This window comes from Eumetopias jubatus, unplaced genomic scaffold (genome assembly GCF_037043125.1).
Source record: "Eumetopias jubatus isolate StellerSeaLion01/CBP00866 unplaced genomic scaffold, mEumJub1_p1.0 scaffold_6, whole genome shotgun sequence".
NCBI classification, from domain to species: Eukaryota; Metazoa; Chordata; class Mammalia; order Carnivora; family Otariidae; genus Eumetopias; species Eumetopias jubatus.
This window is the reverse complement of record NW_028274812.1, coordinates 118,080,149-118,104,390: the sequence shown is the minus strand read 5'-3', so window position 1 is coordinate 118,104,390 and position 24,242 is coordinate 118,080,149. Positions and strand designations below refer to the sequence as shown.

The window sequence follows — 24,242 nt, the reverse complement described above, 5'->3', positions numbered from 1 at the left end:
TGTATCATCAGGGAGGAGGCCACAGCCCACCCCACACCGAGGCCCTGCCTTCACTTACCACAGCTGTAGAATGGGATCAGAACTGTGCCTGCCTCACGGGGCTGCTGTCCACACAGTAGGGTCACATGCTTACCACAGGAGCTGTACACAGCAGGCGCTCAGGAGGGATGAGCCGCTGCTGCTGGTAGTGAACTGAATCCCTGCCCCCCCTCACTGCTCCTCACACTGCACCCAAAAGAGACATGCCTCCATTTGGGGTATCACCCCATTTGCCAAGTGCTCCTACCTGCCCTGTTCTGTCTGTCTCCGTTCAGCCACCCAAGGAGCATCACCACAGGAATGGGCTCTGCCCCTCAACCCCCTGCCATGTGGCCTCTGGAACACCCCTCAGGCTGGGCTTGTGGAGCTACTTCCCCTGACTCAGAAGACTGTGGGAGCTAAATGGGATCATGGGCAGGAAGAGCTCCTCAGGGATCATGGGCAGGAAGAGCTTTGAGTTGCTCAAGGGGCTCGTCGCCGGAAGAGATTCTTACAACAGGGGACAGCAGGCACATGATGCCACTCTCCCGGGATCTGGAACAGGGGTAGCTGAGGCCAGACACGGGCCTGAGCCTCCCGTGTCCCACTGGTCCATCCATCCAGCTGTCATACTGAGCCCACTCCGAGCACAGCTCGCCCCTCCACCTTGCAAGGTAGGGGCCACGTCCACTGGCATTTCCTCGGGGAATGAACCACAGGTCCTTTCTCTCTAAACACATGGCTCTAGTCACAGCTAGGTTCACTGAGGCCAGGGAGGGAAAGCCTCCACGTCCCTGGCACAATCAGGGGCTGGGAAAAATGTGGCTAGGAAGATTCAGGAGAAGACCCCCCCTCCCCACCCCCGGTCAGCTGCCCAAAATACCCAGAAAAATGATGACCTTCCAGGTGTAGTTTGACAGCTTTAGGAAACACTCTCAAACAGCCTTCTACTCCCCACCGGAAACCCCACCTAACTGTGCCCTTTGCCTTGAGACACGGTCCTCCTTTGTCCTGATGCAGCCCTCCCCCTCCTCGCCTGGCTTCCCCACACCCACTGAGCCCTTCACTCCAGGGTGAGTTGTCTGGATTATCCAGAGTTTCCTCCCCCCTCCCCCGCCAGCAGGCGGCAGGCAGGAAGGCCCCAGGCCAAGGGAAAGGGCATGGATGCAGAAGTCCCATTGTTTCAGGCAGGGGTGGCACCCAGGGCCCTTCAAGGCCTGGAGTGGGGCACGGAAGAAAGCCTGGGCTTGGCAGCAGCAAATGGGAAGTCAGGGCTAGTCCCGGCTAATCAGCGGCTGCTTCCCCTTGCTCTTCCCTCCCAGGGGCTGGGTGGCACGAGTGACTCTGTCCATCCCTCCCGGGGCCCCTCTCTGCCCTCCCGCCATGCACTTACTCTGAGGTGCAGGTGGTCCGTCCAGGAGCCAATGACCTTGTATTCAGCAGAGCCATTGCGCAACTGGTACTGGTAGATGTCATAGCGGCCAGGGGCATCTCCGTTCTCATTGAAGGTCACGGGGTTCCCCGCGATGCCTGTAGGGGCCAGTGAATGTTACACACTCCGTATCTTTGCTGAGCTCTCACCAAGAAGCAGGGAGGATCAGGAGCCCAGGGCAGAGACACCTCTGGGGAGGCCCCTGCATGGTTCTCAGGCAATATCTGAGATGGCCCCCTGGCAATATCTGAGGAGACCCCCGACTCCTCCCCCGCAAGGAACCCCAGGACCCCTTCCAGTGCATGGCCCAGGACAGCCACCTGAGAAGTTGACGTTGCGGATGTACTTGAGCAGCTGGGCACCATCCACGGGGTCCATGCGTGGGCAGAGCCCCACGCGGCCAGGACACAGGTCACGGTGCATGGCGTGCAGCGCGTGGCCCATGGCATACACGGCATCAATCACAAACTGCACCTTCCCCTCCTGCTCATATGCCGAGTCCTGCCCGATGCGTTCTCGGTCTGCAACGAAACACCCAGCGTGGCAGCGTCCATGAGGCCCGCCGTGCTCACAGACCACGTGGTGGGCACCAGAACCAAGAGAGGTGACACAGCCCATCTCGGCAAACCTAGGCCTCCTGGCTCCTGGCCCAGTGCTCGCTCTATCACCCAGGCAGTGGTCTTACGGGGGACAATCCCAAAAGGTGACAGGGAGTGTCCACTGCTCTTGCCATTGTACAGTCAGACCCTGTGCCCTAAGGCCCCAGAACAGCCAGGCAGGCCCGCATGTCACGATTGCCTGCAGAAGGCAACTGGCCAGGGGATCTCCCTCTGGCTGTGGAGCCTCCCTGCCTTCCCCCTGCCTGGCCTAGACTGATCGCGGGAGCCGCTGGCCCTCACACGGGCTGGGAAATCACCAGGACAAGGGCTGTATCTTGCAGTGGTACCCTACCGCAGCTCATGGGTGGGCAGCCACACCAGCCAGGGCACGCTGCCCCTGCCACAGGGTACGGATGGGGAAACTGAGGCCCAGGGAGGGTGAGAACCTGGCTGCAGATCCCTCAGGGTTTAGGACCCAGGCCACCTGGTGCCCTCAGTGGCTTCCAGTTGCCCCACACACCAGAAGTCACCATCATCCCCACCAACTCCTTCCCCATTAGCCAGGGTGAGTGAGCTCTGCCAAGTGGGGCACCACTCCCACCCCCACCCTCACTGCAAACAGCAGTGGCTTCCTAGGCGCCATGGCCTTGGGGCTCTGGCCTCCCATCCTCACCCCCTAGGCCCTGGGCCCAAGCTCCCCGGCTGCCTAAGGCTTCAGTGTCCTCTCAGTAAAAAGGGATCGTAATCCTGCCCCACAGAGGCTTAAATGAGATGAGGTACAGAAAACACTTGGCACTGAGTAGGCAACTGATCCACATTATTATTGTGCTAAGTGATCAGAATGGGGGGGATTCTGAGGTCGGCAACAGAGGTCCCTGGGCCAGAGCAGGCCAGGAAGGCTTTCTGGAAGAGGAGGCACTACCAGAGGGCCCAGGCTAGCAATCATAATGAAGAATAAGGGCTGTTAAGGTCTAGTGAGCACCTGCTCTATGCTAGGCATTGTTCTAAGACCTTTATGCACATTAACTCATTGAATTCCCAACAGGGTGCCATGAGGTGAGTGATTATGCCCCTATCAGAGATGAAACTGAGGCACAGTAAAGCCCAGTGATGTCCCAGAACCATGAAGTGCTGACCCTGAACCCCAGTACTCCAGCTCCCAGCCTGTGTGCCACTCTATGCCTGAGGGAGTCTAAGAGCAGAATTGGGGTGGGGGGGACAGGAAAGCAGAGGGGGGAGAGAAGGGGTGGATAGGAGGGGGCTGGAGGATGCAAAGTGGAGGCAGGGAGAGGAAGGGCAGAATGCTAGAGAAGCCGGCTTCTCCTACTGAGGCCACAGTCCCTGCCCCCATCACAGCCTGTAACCTCCTCCCTAGAGACCAGGACAAAGAAATCAACCCCCCACCCCCGCCACGTACATCCACTGCCTCCCTGCTAGGGCGCCAGTGCCACACCTTGCAGAGGTGACTCCCCAGCAGAAAGCAGGATGAGTGGCTGCACCCCAGCCTAGCCCCATGGGCCACAGCCAGAGCCTCCCATGTCTACTGTGTGGGGGCCAGGCTGGGCTGGGTCAGTGCCAGGCCCTGCTCCCCTGGGAACTCCAGAGGTCACTGCGTCCATCCCTCTGCTTGCATACCTCAGAGGCAGACACAGGGTATATGTATATACAGGGCAACACACCGCTGTGCCTGGGGTCTCTCCACCATCTAATCCGCTCACACCGGGAAGGACAGTTGCTGCCCCACCAGGATGTGGGGATGACCAGCCTGTGCAGCTGTCACCCCTTGAATGGCTGGGTCAGGTGGCCGGGACCCCATCCCATTCTCAGCCTATCTCAGGGTGGATACTCAGCACTTGCTGAGTGGATGACAGAAATCATGGGCTCACAGTGCTAGGAATGGCAGGACCAAGGGGGTCATCTGCGGCAATTCTGTCGTTTTACAGATGAGACAACTGCCTGCCCGGAACTCCCACAGAGCCGGGGGCATATTTCATATGCCTGCCTCAGCCACTGAGGGTAGAACCTGACCCCAGGTACCCCAAGCTCGGGATCAGAGATCAAGAGTCACCACTACTCAGATTGGACAGTTTGGGGCACATGCCCCATTGGCCCTGAGGACACCGCTCAGTCCAAACAGGCCCACAGCTCCTACAGCGTGGCCTCGGGGCTGGAGGCAGGGCGGGCTTGGGAGCTGTCTCCCTGGCTCTCTCCTGGTCAGCAAAGGTCCTCACTATCCGCTGTCACTGCCCTGCATTTGCAGGAGCCTGGACTCGAAGTCCAGACTGTCTCGGCTGGAACCCCAGCTCCACCAACCCCTCCAGCTGGGTGACCTTGGACCTGTCACTTCATCTCTCGGACTTCAGTTCCCTCAATTACAAAATGAGGATAATGATGGTACTTGCCTCACGGGCTCGGGATAGGGTCCCTAATGAGGATTAGTGGGTTAATAGTCACAAGACCTGAAGAGAGGCACGGTGCTTTGCCAAGTGCTACAGAGGTTGGTCAAACACCTGACGGCACAGACAGGTGTAAGTCCGGCCCTGCCTCGGAGCTCCTGGGCCAGCAGAGCCTTGCTGTTAAAACAACACTATTTCTAGGCCAAGGCACAAACAGACGGGAATAAACATGAAAGGTAAATTCTCCAGCTTCACCAGCCTGCCCTCTTGTCCGAGCTCCTGATGACAAGGTTCTGAGACCCCGGAGAGAAGCCCAGGGACAACCCTGTCCCTAAAGGGAGGGCAACAGAGGGGGCTGGGGCAGGTTGCAGGCTGCAGCCCCAGCCCTGGACCCCACCCAGCCCCCAGGTCCTGCTCCCCTCAGCCTGAAGAACGGAAAACATAAAATACCACTCAACGACCCTGCACTGCCATCACAGCCTCACTTCATACGGGCGAGAGACTGAATTATTAACCAGGACGGAGGGGAGACTGAGGCAACAGCAGAGAGCGGGCAGCTCCCGCCCAAAGCCAAGGACACACCGGGCTGAGGGATCTGCTGCACCTCCCAACCTGAGCTGCCCTCAGCCTCTCCTCCCCCAAGGGTCCGTCCTCAGTGGGTCCCGCTGAAGTACCCATTCCCGGGCCACTCAGGTCCAGGACCGAGTGGGGTCACGAGCCACGGGCCCCAAGGCCAGAGTGAGGACAAGCCTCACCAGGAGAATCCATATCTGCCCGGGGAAGCTCCCACGAGAGGGGCTCTGGGGTCCCGTGGGCGGTCAGTGACCCATCAGCGCTGCCCCTCCAGAATCTCTACCCCAGAGCTGTCACGGTGACAGCCATGGACTTCTAGAGACTTCTTGACACACATCCTTGACTTTTGTCTCAAGTCCAGCCCCGATTACAGATGAGAAAATGTGCAGAGGGGTGACCTGCCGAGGACCTTTATTTACAAGGGGACACCGGGCCTCGAGTGTGCCCTCTATACACAGATACCCCGCAAGCCCCAAGGGCCCTTCCCTGAGCCCCTCAGGAGGCAACAATGACAGGGCCCAAGTGGCTCACATGGTGTGGGCGGGGTGGGGAGGATGGAGCAGGAATCATAAATACAAGTTAAACAAGGACAAGCTGCTCTGTCCTGAATGTTTGAAGCTGTGCCCATAACCAGCACGGCTCTCCGCACACCTCCGGACTCCTCAGCTAATAACCCCACAGCATGACTGGTGCTCACCGAGAGCCTTCACATGCCTGGCCTTTCTCCTTCCTGAGGCTCTGGGAGGTAGGCTGAACTGGCCCCCCTCACAGAGGAGGTAACTGAGGTTTGCAAGTGGTCAAGTGATGTACCCAGAATTTCCCAGGAATCCTGTCGCCTAGCACCTGCTCATACATACCTGGGGATGGGCCTGGCTGGGAAGTGGCAGGGCTGGGATTTGAACCTGGATCTCTCTGGCTCCGTAAGAGTTTCCACCACCCCATACCGTCCCTCCCCATCTTCTTCCCCCATCCAGCCCCTGGTCTACCTCCTGCCCCTTCTCTGGGGCCCAGGCCTAATTGGGAGTTAGGGAGCGCTGCTACAGGTCCAAAGCAGGTGGTGGTCATGGAGAGAAGGGGGGAGGGGGTCAGAAAATGCCCTCGTGGGTGGGCAGGAACCCCAGGCCCAGGTAGTTCTGGGAGGAAGCAGGACACACATTTCCAAGCGCTACTGGAGGAGATAAATCCCAGACACATGGTGGCAATGACAGCAGCAACAGTTTGAAGATGTCCTAATTGTGTCCCGGGGTACAGTGAGCCAGAGATGCATTTGGCTCTGCCACGGGTGACAGCCAGCCGGGGGAAACCATCGGGAAAGGATTTTCTCCGTCAAAACCCCGCAGCTATGGTTACTACGGTGACTGCAGCCTTTGTCTGCAGGTTGTAAATTGTAATTGAAATGAGTTTTCAAGGTTGAAATAATCAGAGTTCCTCCTTGTCTCCCCCATCACCTCGCCACAACTCACTCAGCCCAACTGCAACCCCCCTGAGCGTTACGCTTGCACGCGCGCGCAAGCACAGTTCTCAAAGAGGCTCCCTCGCATAAAGGAAGACAAAAATCAATTATGTACACAGGCATGTATTTCTACAGCTACACATCCAGGTGACTACACACAACCTTGAGGGCACTGAGATGCACATCTATACACACACCCATGTCCAGATACGTATAAACACAGGTAACTTAGACACCGCTACTCAACCAGCATCCGAGCATCCGGTCCTCCAGATTCACCCACTGTCGGGCTGAGAGGCCCATGGGTGTTTTCTCTGGGAGGTGATACATGGAAGCATCCTTGGGGCTAGGAACCTGGGCTGGGGAAGGGAGGCAGGATATGAGGCATGGCGCTCGATTCCGCTGGGGCCTTCCAGGAGATGACGTGGAGGACACCTCAGGGCTGCCCATCTGAGGAGACAAACACTTGGGCTCCCACCAATCTTAGGCCAAGGCCTGCTCCCAGGGGCATTAAGAAAGTCCATTGGCAAAGACGGGGCCGGTGAGCACTGAGAGGACCAGGGGGCGCCAGCGCGTCTATATTCACAGGCAGACGCCCGCACGTACAATCCAGCACAGGTGCATGGACACACAACACACATCTGCATGCAGAAGCCTGCACGTACATACAAATATGCAAACATACACACCAGTTTTCATCCCTTGGGCAAACTTCCAAGAAGTAGGATACGAGATCCCCCTAGGAGCTACAGTCTAGCAAACACAGCTGGGCCTCTCTCCTGGCTCTGCCATGGATCAGCTAGATGACCCAGGTCAAGCAAAACGTCCATTCCTCAGATGTAAATTCAGGGTAATGATCCTGACCTTGTGGAGTCTCTGCCAGGATTAAGGAGGAATAGGCAGATAACACACTGCATCACACCTTATACGCAGAATCGCTTCGTAAACTTGTTTCCTCTCCTCTCGGGCACTCCTCCACTGGGGAAGATCCCACATCCTGGGCCTCCCCCTCCATCCTGCCTACAGCCTGGTGCATGTGGGCTCTCCTCCCCTCAAGATGAGATGAGTACAGGGTACCTACCCCACGCAGACAGGGGCCCAGGTCAGCCTGCCTGCCGATATACAGATGGGGGGACAAAGCTGCCACGCTGTGCTTCCAGGCCATCCTCCCTCACCTGTGGTTGAGCCATTCTCCTCGTCACCTCCCCGAAACATGCAGGTTTTTCTGAGGGTCCCATGAGTCCTGCTCCTGAGGCTGGGCTCCACGCTCCCCAGTCCTGCCCGTCATGCCCCAAAATCACATGGCAGGCTCTCCCTTTCCTAGGGTCACACTCTTGTTCTTCACCCTCACACCATGCCCTCCCCTCCATCAAGACACCTGCTTTCCAGTCTGAGGCAGCTCCAGCTCCGTCTGGCCCCCTCTATCTGTTTACCCAAACTCCCAACCCCAGCCTCAGCTCTCCACCCACTCGTGCCCCAGGGAAGTCGGGGCCAGCTCAGGTGTCTCTGGGGATGACCAGTTGGGGCAGATGGAGGATCACCACCTGAGCGGGGAGGAGGGGCGGTGACTCGCCCAGCGGGGGTGGGCTCCTGACTCTCTCAGGGGTTCGCTCTGGCTCTGTGGCAGTACAGCCCATGGCTCCTCAACCTTGAGCCAGCTTCAGACCCCTTTTGAAGGAAAACAGTTCAGACCCTCGAGAATATGGGGCCATATTCTTGAGGACATTGAAAGTTGAAGTCCGACTATGACCCTGACTTCCGATGGCAAATGCTCACAGCAGCAGAGAAGTTTGTGTCTCTGAAATTGGTAGCGATCACTTCTGGATGGCCCCTGAATGAAAATGCCAAGTTCAAGAATCATCCTGGAACTCCTGGGTCCCTGAGAGTCTGACTTCCAGAGCGTGTCCCCAGATGTCCACAGACCCCAGTTTGAGAATCAGGACATGGGTGTCACGGCTCGATGGGAGCAGCCTGCCACCCTCCCGCATTGGGTCTCTTGCAGTCCTGGCAAGTTGCTTGGCATCTCTGAGCTTTGGCCCCCTTGTCTGTGAAATGAGGCCAGCCCCCAGGACCACTCGACACCAGACCACTAGACAAGAAGCCACGCTTGCCACCTGCACAGACCAGCTCCCAGGCAGGGCTGTTCTCTGCATCGGGCTGATTCTGAGGCCTGCACCCAGGAGCCTGGGCTTAGCTCTCCCAGATGGGGGCGGGGAGGGGGGGACTAGAATCACAGTTGTCCCACAGGGACATCCTCTCATGCCCCGTCACCCTATCACCCCATCACCCCATCATCCTTCCCCTTCCAGCAGCGCCTGGCCTTCCCTCCAGTGGATCTTTCCCCTCAACATGGAAATATGCCTTCATTTCCCCCATTTAAGCAAACAAAAACCCTCTCTTGACACCCCCTGCCCCCAGCTAGCATCATGCCTTCTCTTTCTCTGTGTACAATGGAACCTCTCAAAAGCACTGTCCCTACTCACCTGTCATCAATTTCTCCCTTGTTTTCCTGACCAACTACAATCTGGGTTTTGCACCTATCTCTCCAAGGAGTCCCGCGCTGCCAAATCCCCTCACCCATTCTTCCTCCCATCTCACTTGCTCTCTCTGCACCCCACCCCCCACCCCACAGCATGACAGCAGGTGATGGGGCTGAGCTTTGTTTTCCCTCTGGCCTCCCTGATGGCTCCTCTCCCCAACTCCCTTGACCTCCCAGTGTCCAGAGCTCAGTGCCAGGATCCTGAACTATATTCCCTCCCTTGGTGTCTCCAGCCAGCCCCATCCATATGCCAACAACTCCCCAAATCTAAGGCCAGCCAGGCGTCCCCCCTAACGCTTGCTCCCACTCCCACACCGGACAGACATCTCATGCCTAAACCAAGCTCCTGACTCTCCTCTGCAGCCCGACCTTCCTCCCCCTGTCTCGTGCACGGCCAAGATTCATGCGGCCATCCTTGATTTATTGTCCCCTTTCTCTCACCTCCGATCCTTCAGCAAATTCCAAAGCCACTCTGCAAAACTGGCAAAGAGTCTGACCCCTCCTCACCTCCAAGGCCACCACCTGCTCCAGACCCCGTCACCTCCCGCCCAGACTAGAGCACAGGCGTCCGAACCAGGCTCCCACTCTGCCCATACCCCTACCTCCTCTCTCCAGGCCACGGACAGAGTGAGCCTCTTAGAACAGAAATCGGATCACGTCAATCCTCTTTCAAACCCTGCAATGACTCTGTCTCATTCACGAGAAAAGACTAAATCCCTACAAATTGCCTACCAGGGCCCCCAGGATGGGCTGGCCCACCCCGCCTCTCTGACCTCATCTCCTTCCTGTTACCCGCTCTGCTTCAAGCACACGGGCCTCCTCACTGCTCCCCTGACCTGCCAGGCACGCTTTGCATAGGTCGTGCCCTCTGCCTGGCATGCTCGTTCCCAGGTCTCCACATGCCGGGCTCTCTCACTAGCTTTGGGTCTTTGCTCCAGCATCACCTACTCCATGAGAACTTCTGACTTCCCTATTCAAAAGTGCAACTTCCCTGGGCTCCCAGAACTCTCAATTTCCTTCCAAGGGGCTCCTTGGGGTCTATTCTCTCTGGTCTCATGGTTGGGCCCTCCCTGGAGACCCGAGGCACTGACTGCCAGAGCTACCCCACCACCCACCCCCTTGTCTGGAGAGCCGAATTGTCTCCCAGGGGCAGTGGGAGCTCCCCCTCACAGAGCCCAGCAAGGGGCCGGGCACGCAATCAGCCTCTTAGTGAAACCTGCTGGAACAAGGGAGAAGCAGCACGGAAGGGACGGGCCCAGGATCCCTCCGGGCTCCATGGGATTGATGGCTTGAATAAAGGCGAGTTCCTCTAATGGGCGGCACAGCCTGGCACCCACCAGAGATAACGGGCAATTTCAAATGTTGGTCCCCCTTCCTTTCCCCAGGAAGGAGGCTTTCTCAGGTCCCTTTGGGAATGTGTAGATTGGCAGATCCTTCAAAGCCAGGCCGGAATAGCCAGGAGGGCCCTGAGGCTAGGATTATCAGCTGCTCTGAGGCAGGACAGTTCTGGAGCCAGACTGCCCAGGTTCAAATCCCAGCTCTGTTACTTACGATCTTGTGACCTCGGGCAAGTCTTCAGCCCCTCTGTACCTCAGTTTCCCCATCTGTAAAATAGGTTGCTGTGAAGGTTAAACGCCAAACACTAGAACAGGGCTTGACAAGTGATAAATGCAATATAACTACTAGCTGTTAATATTACTGGTGGTGGTGTCGTGGCTGCTAGCGCAGGCGGGTGACAGGAGTCTCCTACACATCCCCAGCTGCCATGCAGCCCCCCTCCCTGTCGGAGCTCCCAGCCCCTGGGAAGAGCAGGCAGTAAATTTCTCTTGTTTCCTCATAAACTGGGCCTTCCTCTGCTCAGCCATCACCTGGCTGGCTGTGCTGTCAAAAAGATGGATGCCACATCTGCCTTGTTTACGGCTTTAATTCCCAAACCCTCTCCGCGTGCTCCTTAGGGAGACGGAGACGGAGGCAGGTGCTGCCCTCCCCTGGGCCTTGACGGCTGCAAAGACCACCCCCCACTCAGTGACCCCTCCCTGGCTCAGGTGTGGGGCGGTCCCTGGGCAATCTGCAGGTGCTTCCTGCAGATCACCTCCGACCCCTTCTCTGGGAAAAGGTGAGCAAGGTAGCTCTGCTGGGGGCGGGGCTCTGGGGGGATGGACGTGGGTAATACGATTCCCATTTTACAGATGAGGAAACTGAGGCCTCGAGAGGTATGATGCCCTGCCGAGGTCACACAGGTCTGCCGGACCCTCCTGCCTGTATGGCTGAGAAAGAACGTGTGATACCCTCTCCCTCTTACCACTTGGAGTCACACCAGCCCAATCGCCAATCGCCGGCCTCTGTGGCTCTTCTGAGGCTTCCTCAGGTCGCAGCAGCTCTCTGCCCAGCCCTTGGCAGGCAGGCTGGAGGTGCCAAGGAATTAGTGCCCTCCAGGAGCAGCCTGTGGGACTGAAACAGGCAGAGGCCAACCATGGAGTCTGCTAGCATCCAGGGGACCAGAGTGGGCCAATACAAGGCCCCCAGGGCGGAGAGGCAGGCATCCTGGAAGAAGTGAGTGGGAAGCCAGGCTCTGGAGACAGAGCAGGGGTCAGAGGAGAACACAGAGCGTGCCTGGGCTGGCTGGGGGCAAGAGGGGGGGGTGCTGGAGGAGGGGGAGGGCAGGGCACCAGCTCTAGAGCCAGGCTGCCTGGGTATAAAGCCAGTTCTGCCAATTCTCTAGGGCTGTGATGTTCTCAAATGGCCTCAGGAGCCTCTTCTGTAGAATGGGTGCTGCACCTGCAACAGCCTATACCAACTGCCCTCCCTCACCCAGGATCCTACAGCTGACACACAGCACTGGTCCCAACAGACTTGGAAATCCCATCACTCCCACTCCCTTTCCCTATCAACAACCATTTTACCAGCACCCATCACGCATGCCATCTTTCAGCCAGCTTCTTCATACCTTCATCTCCAATCCTCGAGACAAGCCACTGAGATGGGCGGTGACTTTCCTGTCTTCTCGGAGACTCAGAGAGGTTAAATGACCCATCTAAGCTCACACAGCAGGGAGGACACAGAGTCAGATCCAGACCCGGGGCGAGTCCTTCCCCTGCCTCCCACCAGGTGCCCAGTGCAGAGCCAGCCCTCCGTGGGCGTCACCCCAGCCCTCCTGGCCTAAGACACTCTCCCAAGGGAGCGGCTCGGCTCAAACCCGGGCAGGGCCATGGGAAGCCAGAGCTGCCTCGCCCTCACCCAGGGTGGTCTTCAGGTCCCACAAACATTCCCAGCAGCAGCCCTGCTCCTCACGTTACCCCAAGATGGATAGGCTCACTGCGCCTGACTTGGGGTCACACCAGGACCCTTACCAGCCCCTGCTGGGGCTTCAGATGCAGCTGTAAGGCACTGTCCTTCCACCCCTCCCTGTGATGCATACCCCCTCTTCATTCCAGTTTCTGCTGCTTTGCTCACACCTTCCCTCCTTCCTGGGGTGCATACATCCTCCCTCCCATCACTGTCTCTCCCTCCCAGCCAGGGGCTCCCATACTTTGCTGCACAGTAGAACCCCCTGGGGCACTTTGAAAAAAATCCCGATGCCCAGGTTGCACCCAGGACCAATTCACTGGCAAGGTCTGGGGGTCAGGCATCAGTAGCTTTAAAAAAAGCCCCAGGACATTCACTGCGAACCAGGCTTGGAGACTTCCCAGCCCTCAATACACATAAAATCATCCAGGGAGCTTTCACAAAATCCATAGCCCAGACCCCACCCCTGAGGTTCTGACTGAACGGGTCTGGGGGTGGGGGGCCACTATAGTTTTCAAAGCTGCCTGGCGATTCCAATGCACCGCCAGGCCTGAGAGCCACCATTTTCCAGTTCACAAAGTGCCTCCATACTTTCTCATTTCCATCCCGAGACACCCTCTGGGCTGGCTCACCATCAATCCCATTCCTCAGATAAGAAAGCAAAGGCCCAGAGAGGTCACAGAGTTTGCCTTAGGCTCACAGTGAAGCTCTACGCTCTTCCGAACTGTGCTCTCGCCCTCCTTCCTCTGCCGGCTCTGAGAACCCAAACATCCCGCCTTAGGGCTGCGGAGAGGTACCCCTCTCCCCAGTTCACCAGCCAGGTAGGAGACAGTTGCGAATCCTGACCCGAGCTCTTCGAGTCTGGGTAGAGCCTACAGGGGCTGACCAAGGCCCTCCCCACTCCTGCCCCTCCCAGACCGAGAAGTCACTCCAGAGAGCCCCTCGCCCTTGGCAGGCAGGTTACAGGAGACCCCAGTGACCCATCCTGACCCCACTTCCAGTCTCCCCCATCCCCATCTTCAAGCCAGGTCCGGTGACCTATAATCAGGGTGACTATACAATTTTCTACCCCATTTAGGCACTTTTAGGAACAAAAGGGATGGTTTTAGGGGCACCTGGGTGGCGCTGATGGTTAAGCATCCAACTCTTGGTTTTGGCGCAGGTCGTGATCTCAGGGTCAGGAGATCGAGCCTCGCATCAGGCTCCGTGCTCAGCATGGAATCGCTTGAGACTCTCACTCCCTCTCCCTCTGTCCCTCCTGCTAGTGCTCTCTCTCTCTCTCTCTCTAAAATAAATAAATAAATCTTTAAAAAATAGTGATAAACGGGATTTTTCTAAAATTAGGCCAGGAGAAAAGGAGTCACCAAGATGTACGGTCACCCTACCCACGAACGCTCAGTCTCCCATGCTGTCAAGTTTGCACTTCTTCAACCTCCGCTGTGATTACTGCCCGATGAAGGCATTTGCTGTGCAGCCTTCGGCAAGCAACTTGGCTTCTCTGACTCTCCATATGCTCCTCTATAATATGGGGATCACAAAAGCCCCTAAATCTGTTGTAAGAGCAAAATGAGATAATGCCCTTTAAAGCATCTGGAACACAGTAGATGCACAACAAGCAGTGGTATTTATGGTTATTGGCTAACCCAGAAACATAAGTCCCTACATCAGACAAACGCACACATACCCCTTCTCTCTTAGACATACTGACTCATGCACACACAGTCACACACACCCGTGTGTGCACACACACTACCACGTACAACCCACACGTGAGCATGCCTGCTGGGCCCCAGGGAGGCAGAGGGGAGAGGGACCCATGGTCCTAAATGGCCAATATTTCTGATTCCCAGAGGGCCCTGGCCACCAGAGGGCAGCATCCTCCCCACATGCCCACCAACCTCATCCAGCTTCCTCCTCCCCTGGCCCTGGGGGGAATCTCCCCACCACCTAAGATTCCACACAGCGTGTCCCCACACCCAGGCCAGTGGCCCCTTGCTCATCTGGCCCTCTGCCCAAGCTACACTGATCAGTCCAGGAGGATACAAAAGGGAGTTTACCATCCTCCCACAGGTACCACTCCTCATGTTGAAGACACCCAGAGCTCCCTCAAAGTCACTGAGGCAAGGTTCTGCTGCAGAGCTGCCCAGACCAAGAGTACAGAGGGACCCACATCTGAATGTGTCCAAATGTGGACACACCATGATGGCTACCCTAGGGGACTTAGGGCCTAGAGCTCAGACCCACCTGGGTTCAAATCGGGCTCCACCACTTTCCATCTATGGGAACTCAGGTCCCTTTACCCACCTGAGCCTCTATTTTCCAATCTGTAGAATGGACCCATTGTCCCATCCTCCTGTGGCCCGTTCCCTATCCTTTTCAGGACTCTGCTCAAATGTAACCTTTACAGGAAAGCCATCTCTTTGTTTTAGTTGTTTCTACTGCACATTTTCTTTCTGACATATTCTATATAGTTCACTTATTTATCTTGTTTAAACGTTTTCCTATTAGGATAAAAATTCCAAGAGATTTTTGACTCTTTCGTTCAGTGCTATATCCACAGTGCTTAGAACAGGGCCGGGCACACCCTGAAAGTCAAACTGGCGTTTGTTGAATGACTGCGGGAACCGTGAGGGGGTTAGAGATGGTTTCTGCAGAATGCTCAGACCAGTGAGCATCTGGACTCCCACACGGGGCAGCTGGGGTCAATTCTGTGGGCTCATCCTAGGTACATTCAGATGAACCCCAAAGTGGCCACAGGCCGGACAGAACTGCTTTCCCCCCAGCAGCATCACCGATGGCTGAGAGCCCACGGCTCCTAGGATTCTAAGCCCTCCCACCCCGGAGGCCTTGGGTGTGAAAGGCCCCGCCCCCGCTCCCTCAGACCCCGCCCCGTGGGTCCCCCAGCACCGCCCCCAGGCACCAGCCCCTCTCCCCGCCCCGCTCGGGTGGTAGGCCCACCCCCGACCCAGGGCCCATCCTGGCCCCGCCCCGCGCGTGCTCACTGGTGCACTTCTTGACGTGACTGCCCTTCTTGAGCGCGTGGCGGCTCAGCTTGCAATGGAAGTTGTCCTCCCAGAACTCCGCAAACCAGATGTTGCGCCGGTTGTTGTCCAGCGTGCGGCTGGAGAAGTAGCGGTCAAAGCCTGGCAGGGAACCAGGACGTCAGGGCCTCGCGCCCCGCCTTCCCCACCTGCCCCCAGCCCTCCCTGTTTCCACTCCCCCCCCCCCCCCCCCCCGTTTAGAGATGGCCCAGGCAGAGGGAGGGAGGAAGGGGAGAGCACAGCCTCTGATCCAGGGCCCAGCCGGCAAAAACAAAATGTGGAGCACTTCATTTCATTCAAAATGAAAAGAACTGTATTAAGTCCCAGGGGAAGCATGTGTAATCTTGCAACTGCTGCCTTTATGGAAGAGAAGTGTGCGGTGAGGATGCCTCCTGCTTGGCCTTTTAACCACCAAAATGCTAATATCGGGCCTCTTTGAGAAGGAGCCACCTGGGGGTCCAGAGATTAGAGCAGAGAGGCTGGTGGGGGTGGTGACCAAAGCTGGGAGCACCTGTGCTCTCTGGTTGGGAAGAGGAGACCAAACAAGAGAGGGCAGGGGATGACCCAGGTCACACAGCAAGACCAGGGAGGGCCTGGATCTTCTGTCTTCCAGTCCAGAACTTCTCCATCAATGACAGACACAGCTTCTTCCTCCAGATGTTCCAAAGCGGACTCACCGCCTCTGCTCTAAGCCCAGAAAACCCCACCCCAAGGCGGGCAGGCTGGCGAGTGAAAAGTGCCTGCTCTCTCCCACCCAGTGCCCCTTCTGCATCCATGACCGTTCCCAGGAACGTGCATCATGGACCGAGCTGCTGGGGGTGGGCCAGAAGGCCTGAAAGTTCAGTAGGGTCCACACTAGGGCAGGGTTCAAGTGGGGGCTCTGTGACTGTGGGAGCTGTAGGAGAATGCTGACATTGGTGAGGGACTGGGCGAGGGCAGGCTTTCCCAGCCTTGGCGCTATTGATGCTTAGGGCTGGATCATTATGTGTTGTGGGGGGCAGGATGTCGAGCAGCACCACTCCCTCGTTGAGACAACCAAAAATGTCTCCAGACTTTGTCATATGTCCCTTGGGGGGTCACATCACCCCCTGGATGAGAACCACTGCTCAAAGTCTTCTCTAATATCACAGAGAGAAAAGGGACTTGTCAGACAAGTATGCCACTTAATAGCCACTATATGTCGCTCCATTTCTCTGAGCCTTAATGTATTCATTTACTAAATGTGGGAAAAAGTGTCTTATGGGGTCGCTGGAAAGACTAAATGAGATGTCTCCCGGTAGCCATAGTCACTACTGTTTTGTGTTTATTACGGCTCGAGGCTGAGAAGGGTAATGTGGGAACTTCTGCGGCCTCTACCTCGGGGTAAAGGGAGTACATGCCTGTGACCTTGAGCAAGGGCCTCCCGTGCTCAGGCCTTGGTCTCTTAGAAAGTTCGGTAGAGAGAGATGTCTGCAGGCCTTCCCAGCAACATCAATGCTGGCCTCTATTTAATGACGCAGGAGCAGGGGAGAAGGCCCCAGGAGCCTGCCTCCCCTGTGGTGAGGACAGGGAGGTCCCTGCCAAATTGGGCCACTAATGGGAACTTCACGCCTCATTCACAGTGAGGTTCCGGCCAGAGCAGACCGACCGGTCCTGCCCAGGGTGACTGTGGGTTCTGCCCCAAGAGGAAGGGATGCCAGACAGGATAGACCCAACCCCGACACCACCGAGGGCCTGCCAGACCCAGGCAGCACCTACAGGGAGAACCTGGCACATCACCTTCTTCTTTTCTCCTGCTGGCAGCTCCCAGGCCCTTCTGACAGAGGACGTGCCCCAGGCAGGGTGAGGGCCTTGGCTCTCAGTCCCAGATGGGAGAAGGGATGGAAGGGTGTGTAGATGAAGGAAAAGTCCTTAGTAAATAAGCTTCCTGTATGTGCCATACACCTCCCACACCCAAAAATATCTGAGAAGGGAGAAGAAAGCTCCTGAATCTGGATTTGAATCCTGCTGGGTCAAGTGTAACTAGTAAGGCCACCCAGCCTCGAGCATCAGCACAAAGAGGGTGTGGGCCAAGGAAGAGGAAAGACAGGATGCGGGAAGATGAGGAGTGGGCGAGGAGTGGAGTAGGGGGACAGTAAGAAGGAACAGCTAGGGAACACACGGACAGTGGGAGCAGGTGGGGGGGCGCAGTCCGGGGCTGCCGGGCTTACCTCGTACAGACATTCTCTTGGGGAGGATAGTGACAGCGCCCTCGGCCACCTCCTCCAGGTCCAGCACGGGTGCGCTCTTGGAGCCCCAGCTGTCCGAGCCCATCCAGAAGAAGTGGCCTGTCTGGTTGGCCTTCCGCGCCGCCTCTAGCACACGCCTGTGGGAACACACACCAGCCCAGCCCAGCCCAGCCGTGTCTGCCCCGCCACTGCCCCGCCCTGGCCACCCCCAGCTCGCGGGGGCCCTTGGCTTAACTCCCCCCAGGCGCACACATGTCCCCCGAATAGCCAATGCCTGTTCCCCCAGGCCCATGGTTCCTCCGGCCCCTGGCCCACACTTTTCTCTAGCCCCCCCCCACACACACCCACTCCTGCCCCTAGGGCCACATCTGTCCTTGTAAGACCATAGCTGTTTCCCTAGGTGCGTGCACACCCCGGATCTGACTCAGGCCCCCGGCACTACACCTACTCAGTCTGTGTCCTCAGGTTCATTGCCACCCTGGCCCTAATCCCACAGCCACATCTGGTCTCCTCACATTTATATGTGTGCACGCACACGCGCACACACACACACACATACCTGTCTACGCCGTTAGCCCTCTGCTCTCGCTGCTCCCCTCCCAGCAGAGCCCTCTCCGCCCCACCTCTTTCTGGGCCAAAAGCCTAGGGCCTCTGAAGAGCTGCTTCCCACACCCTCCTGGATGGATGAAAGGGTGCGAGGCAGGTGCTCACCCCCTCCACAGTCCTACTGTGACAGCCGTTGTCATCAAATCAGGCACCCGAGAGCCCAGCACAGAGAGGCGCCCACAGGAGGCACTCAGGGAGGAGAAAACCAGCAAGGACTGGGCAGAATACCCCCAACCCAGCTCCTTCCATGGTGGGGCGGGGGGGTGGAGACTGGAACACAGAGGAGGGGAGCACCTTGCTCAGGATCACACAGCAAGCAAGAGGCTGTGCTACTAGAAACTGGGACACAGCCACCAGGGCTTGGGAGTGGCTGCTGAGCCGGGGCAGGGGCAGGACAGCCTAGGGCTGTCAGGGAGAAACAGGTTTCCAGGCCCCAGAGCTCATGCCCCTTCTCCAGTAGCTCCTGACTCTTGACAATCCCAGACTCCCAAACCTATTGCAGCCCCCACCGCCCAGGGCACAAAAATGGGGAGGGGGGCGCTGTTCCCAGAAGCCACACCCACAGCCCTATAAATACCCACTTGCATCTGGCCTGCCAGAGCCGACCAGAGCTCCCAGGCCTCCCTCCCTGCAAAGTCACCTGGGTTTATTTTTACTTCTGTTTGCTTCTGAAAATGCAGTGGATTTCCAGAAATGCCTCTGCCTACCCCCCCACTTCCTGCTGCCAGTTCCCTCTGGAGTCAGTCCCTCCCCTAGGTGCCTCTTGTCTAGGACACGAGGCCCAGTGACTTCATCCGCCCTTCCCAGGACACGGGTCCATCTGAGCTAAGCAGCAGGCCTGGAGAGGGGCGCACCTCTGGGTGGGGGGTGGGATTTGAGTGCCGGGCTTTGGGGGTGGGGGGGGGACAGGAGTGCAGGGACCGGTGATTTAAGTGAGGGAAAGGACTTCTGAAGGAACCCTCCTGCTCCAGGAGCTGGCAGACCTGTGGGCAACAGGAATGTCCTGAGGCAGAATGTAGGGGGCCTGTAAACCTTGAGGGGGTCAGGAGCAGCCCCTGGGCTCAGCAGCCTCTGACTCCCCCTTCCCAGCCTTTCGCTGCCTCAGACACCATCCTTAGAGCTGGTCTTGTTGGCTTTTGTGGCCTTAATGATCTTCCAGAACTTCCCACTCTATCCCTGCAGGGACCTGGCAATGTCTCCAAGGGGGAGATATGTTTTGCTGCAACTCAGGTCCAGGATGGGGTCTTTACCAAGTGGGGAAAGTGCTGGAAAGAATGGGACCCGGACGGACACTGGTTAGCAACAGGGAGGGAGACACATGGGGGCAGGGGCAGACAGGCAGCTTTGGCTGGGCTGGAGGGCAGGGGAGGCCGGGGGCACAGCAGGCTTGACACCTCAGGCCAGCCAACTGAGGGAGGAGGTCTGGGGAGGACCACATCTACTGTCTTATCCTTCTCCGCAAGTGCAGGGGTTGTGCCTCCGACCCCCCGTCAGACTGGGGCTCCTGAGGGCAAGGCTGTCTCCCCCAACTGAGACTGGGGCTCCCTGAGGACAGGGCTGTGTCTCCCCTCAGACTGGGGCTCCCTGAGGGCAGGGCTGTGTCTCCCCTCAGACTGGGGCTCCCTGAAGACAGGGCTGTGTCTCCCCTCAGACTGGGGTTCCCTGAGGGCAGGGCTGTGTCTCCCCTCAGACTGGGGCTCCCCGAGCTCAGAGCTTGTGTCTCTCCCCGCCGAACAGGACAATGGCGGACGCCTGGCCCATCTTGGCTCTGACGTCAGTCTGAGAGGTAGTAGCAAGGGAAGAGGCAGGAGGAAGGGAAGTGGGTTAAGACGGGTGCTTTTCAGTGCACCCGAGCTTCTGACTCAGGGCCAGAAGCAGACGTGCAGAGAGCGGGGCTGGCCCAGCATTTGCACTGCCTAATCCTAGCACACAAAAGTCCACCTGTTTCCTCTGCAGATGCAGAGACTGAGGCCCCGGGAGGGGACGATACTGCCCACCGTGAGTGTGTACCCAAGCCGGGACTGGACCCACAGCCCAGGCCTCTTCCCACTACTCCAAGCGTTATCCAAAGAGGGGAGCCAGGGGCTGACAGCGGCTCTGCATGCCCTGGGCACCTGCTGCGTGCCGGACTCGGCTCTAAGCCCTTTATGCACGTTCCTGCATTCAGTTCTCAAATAACACTATCAGGCAGGCATCTTTAGCCCCCCCCCCTTATTTTTTAAGTGGAAAAGAGGCACAGAAAGGTTGAGAAACTTGCCTCAGGTCACACAGCTAGGAGGAAGGAGAACAGGATTAGAACCTAGGTGCTTTGGCTGAAAGCCCAGGGTCTTAGCTCCGCTGTTAAAGTACCTGCTTACCATCCCCAGTTGGTAGAATGGATGCAGGAAACGGGGAGGCGTGCCCATTAGCAGCAGCCTGTGTCCCAACCTGAGGGGTCTCCCACCCCACCTCTCTGGATCCTACGGTGGGGTCGGGCTTGTCTAGGAAGGTGTCCAGCAGGACCCATAGCTCTCCCCGTGACCGGCTCCCAACCCCCACCCGGCTGCAGCCCGCTCTCACCTGATGTCATCTTCATTGGCAAAGATGATGACCGCCCTGGCGTTTGAGGTCTCCAGGAGGCGCCGGATGATCTTGTCAAACTCCCCGGGCTTAGGTTCCCGCGGTATCTTCACCGACTGAGCGATGCACACGCCCCCTGTGGGAAGGGGTGCCAGTCAGCCCCGGGGGAAGCCAGGCAGCACCAGTCTCTCCCCGTCTCACCCCACACCCCCCAACACACACTCCCTCCAGGAGACGGAGGCCAGGGGTTGCCCACGGCCCCCCAGCCAGACTCCTAGCTCCCACGTCCTGATCTCCAGGCCCAGGCTGGAGAGCAGCCACGGTACAACTTAGGATTCCACCACTCACCAGCTGGATGACCCTGGGCGTGTCACTTCAGTTCTCTGTGCCTCAGTATCCCCCCTATATAAAACAGAGGCTGCCAGCAAGAGGCAATACAGCATCCTGTTTAGGAGCTAGACGGCCTGCATTTAAATCTCAGCTCTGCAACTTACTGCTGTGTGACCTCAGGGTGGTTACTGAGCCTCTCTGTGCCTCAAATACATCATCTATAAAGTGAAGGTAATACTACTTACTTCACAGGGTCGTTACAAAGCTAAGCGAGTTAGTGCACATAAATACAAGAATATCTGGCACACAGGGAGTACTTAGTAAATGATGGTTATTTTCATTGAAACCACCTCATAAGGTTTTTTTGGAGGAGTATATCTAAGAAGAGAGCACGTTGCTCACCCTGGGCTATCAGCACACCATGCACCCACATCCACACGCACCTCCCAGGGCTCTTGTCCCCGGATCACGTGCTCATCAACAGGGCCCTTGACAAGAGCACTGCACACAGCTGCTGACTCACACCCGTCCATCCCAGCCCCATCGCTCCAGGTCATCTAGGCTCTCCTTTCCAAGCTCTTCAGTAGGTGGGGCTCCCCAGCTCCCACAGCGTGCCTTGACGCCTCTCCCCCTAGTCCCAGTTTAAGAGCCCCCAGGAAAGCCATTCTAATGGAGTGACCGGAGGAGTTCTGAAGGGGTCGGGGGGGGGGGCTCTTTGGGAGCCCTCCCGTCTCTCCTCCTCTGGCCCACTGCCACCTAGCTGGCTCCTGGAGGAGGGGCCAGGGGCCAGGGCCTGACTATCTCTTGAGCTCGTTCCCCTACAAGAAGCCCAGCCCCCAGGCCGGCGGAAGCATCCAGAACACAGAGTCAATACCTCGAGGGCCAGATTCACACCCAGGCTGTGGGGCTCACAGAAACCCTGGGAGCACTTTAGACTTCACCCAGCCAGTTCCTAGCCTTAAGCATGCGTCCAGTGCGGGCAGGGGACAGGTGTCCTCCATGCACTGAAATCCCAGCTGACCTCCTGGTACGAAAGCATTTGAGGAGTACTGTTGCTGTTATCAACAGCCCTGGACAGACGAGGATCCTAGGGAGGAGAAGTAGCTTGCCCAAAGCCACACAGTCCCCTGCCCCTACTGCGATACAGAGCAGGGAGCCTCCCTGGATTAAGAACCCCAGCGCCCCAGGTGGCAGAGTCAGGACTCAGCTGATAGAAAAGCATGGGGGATTATTCTTAATGAAGCCGATCCTTTATCTAAGACTGTCAGTCTCCTCCGGGTCCTACTCAAAGGTCTCAGTCCAGCTCCACCCCAAACACGATCCCTCGGGGACCCAGCAATGCCTCAAACCATCTACCTCGGTTGGGTACCTGGCTGCTACCCCTGGGCCTCCAAATGGTCTCTTGGCACATGCTGGGGCCCCCTGATGCTCCTGCACAGGCTCCATGCCCCTCTGTGGGAGGCCCAGCCACTGGCCCCACCAGGAGAAATGCCAACACCCAGCCCCACTCAAGAAGGAGCCTCTACCTTTGGGCAGGGAGGTAGCGACCAGGGAAGGCTGCCCAAAGGCGGTGACCCTGAGCTGAGTCTGAGGGAAGAGGCATACACAGCCAGATAGGGGGCATTCTGGGGAGAAACAAGGTACACCCACTAGAAGGGGGATTGTTCTGTGCCGGGCACCTGCCAGGCCTGGGGCCAAATGACACACACGCACTCACATCCCCATCCCCAGGAAGGGGACCCTCCGGTTCTCCCCAGCTGGCAAAGCAGCCATGGCCCTCTGCCCCCGCCCCTGACTAGAACCCACCTCCCTTACTTTCTGCCTCTTGCAGGCTGGCCAAGCTCCTTGGCTCTCTCCTAAGGCACCAAAGAAGTCCTAAGCAGTAGAGAAGACCAGGGCCACCAGGCGCTCCTGGGGAAGGGAAAGAAGGAAGGATGGTCCCTGGGCAGGACTGGTCTCTCCAGACGTGGGTCCCACAGAGAGAGCCGAGGGGAGCCCTTCTGTTGCCCACAGCTCGGGCCTTGCCCTAATGGTGGCTGGGCAGACGCTCCGCTTCTGTCTAAACCCTCCATATGGTTCCTTTCCAGTTAGAAAGTGGGCCAATTGTGACATTTCCCCCCCATCTGGAGAGACAGATGGACAAGGGGAAGCGGCTGGATAGGGGGTGAGGATGAGCCACCTGGCTCCAGGAGGGAAGAGGGGGGCCAGGGGCAGAACGGAGGGAAGCATGGAATGGGAGTTAATTGTCCTCAAACGGAAAGAAACTTGCAGATCAGGTTTTATTTCTGGGCCATGCCCCCCTAGGAGGATCCGCGGGGGGGGGGGGTCCCGCCCCCCCACCCCCACCGACAGTCCAGGTCATATCTTGCACGCTTCGTTTCTCTGGGGGGAAGAAGAATTAAATGACCACAGCTCCGTCAGCTGGAATGTGAGTAAGCCTCGAGGTACGTGAGACGGGAGTATGGTCTGAGCAGGATACTTCTTACAACCACAAGAGAAGGAGGCGGCTGGAGGGGAGTTTGGGGGGTTCGGCAGAGCTCAAAAATACCAGGGAACGTTTAAGAAGCATCTACTGCGTGTTGCATATAACTCTGCAAATCTTACATGGATTCATTCAACTGGGGTGTCATCGGCACATCCAAGTTCTAGACGAAGAAACTGAGGCACAGAGAGGTTAAGGGCCTTCCCAGAGTCACACAGATAGCCAGGGGTAGGGTGGGGGTTTGAAGACAGGCCATCTGGCTCCCGAAGCCAGCCCCTCAGCCAGTCTATTGTGCCACGGCTCAGGCCATGTGGAGAAGGGGTTGGGGGACAAGGTCAAGGAAACACCTGCGGCCCGTAGACGTGGGCACGTCTGGGCACATGGCCTGCTCTGGAGGAAGTGCCCACTGCTGTCACTGCCCCGAGGTGAGAAGCCAAGTACCCACAGGATCCTGGTGCACTGTGGCCCAAATGTCAGCCTGGCTGCTCAAGGACCCCAGAATAGGGATTAAGCGGCTGGCTCACCAGGGGCTCTGCTGGAGTATGAAACCCAAGCTCCCAGCAGCAAGTAGCACAGCCTCTACCTCAACTGCCCTCCCAGCCCCCGCGGCAGCCAGAGAGGACCAGAGCAGCCCCCGAGGGCCCAGCATTTACTGAAGCAGCCCCTGCAAGCCTGGCAGGGAGTCCTCACACCCCCCGGGGCAGGGGCTAATAGTCCCATCT

General features: G+C 57.7%; 1 protein-coding gene across 2 annotated transcripts in view; it reads right to left on the bottom strand.

Annotated features, from left to right (window-relative positions):
• Nucleotides 1-24,242, bottom strand: part of GRM4 (glutamate metabotropic receptor 4) — a 106,831-nt gene that overhangs the window by 16,392 nt on the left and 66,197 nt on the right. Inside the window, exons 3-7 of one of the 2 annotated variants that reach the window (XM_028120600.1) lie at nucleotides 20,709-20,844; nucleotides 17,526-17,680; nucleotides 15,298-15,438; nucleotides 1,771-1,971; nucleotides 1,412-1,548 (exon numbers count right to left, since the gene is read on the bottom strand). In XM_028120600.1, coding sequence (XP_027976401.1) covers nucleotides 1,412-1,548; nucleotides 1,771-1,971; nucleotides 15,298-15,438; nucleotides 17,526-17,680; nucleotides 20,709-20,844 — 770 coding nt within the window. The remainder of the gene's footprint in view (nucleotides 1-1,411; nucleotides 1,549-1,770; nucleotides 1,972-15,297; nucleotides 15,439-17,525; nucleotides 17,681-20,708; nucleotides 20,845-24,242) is intronic. The other variant, XM_028120601.1, reaches the window with a different exon arrangement.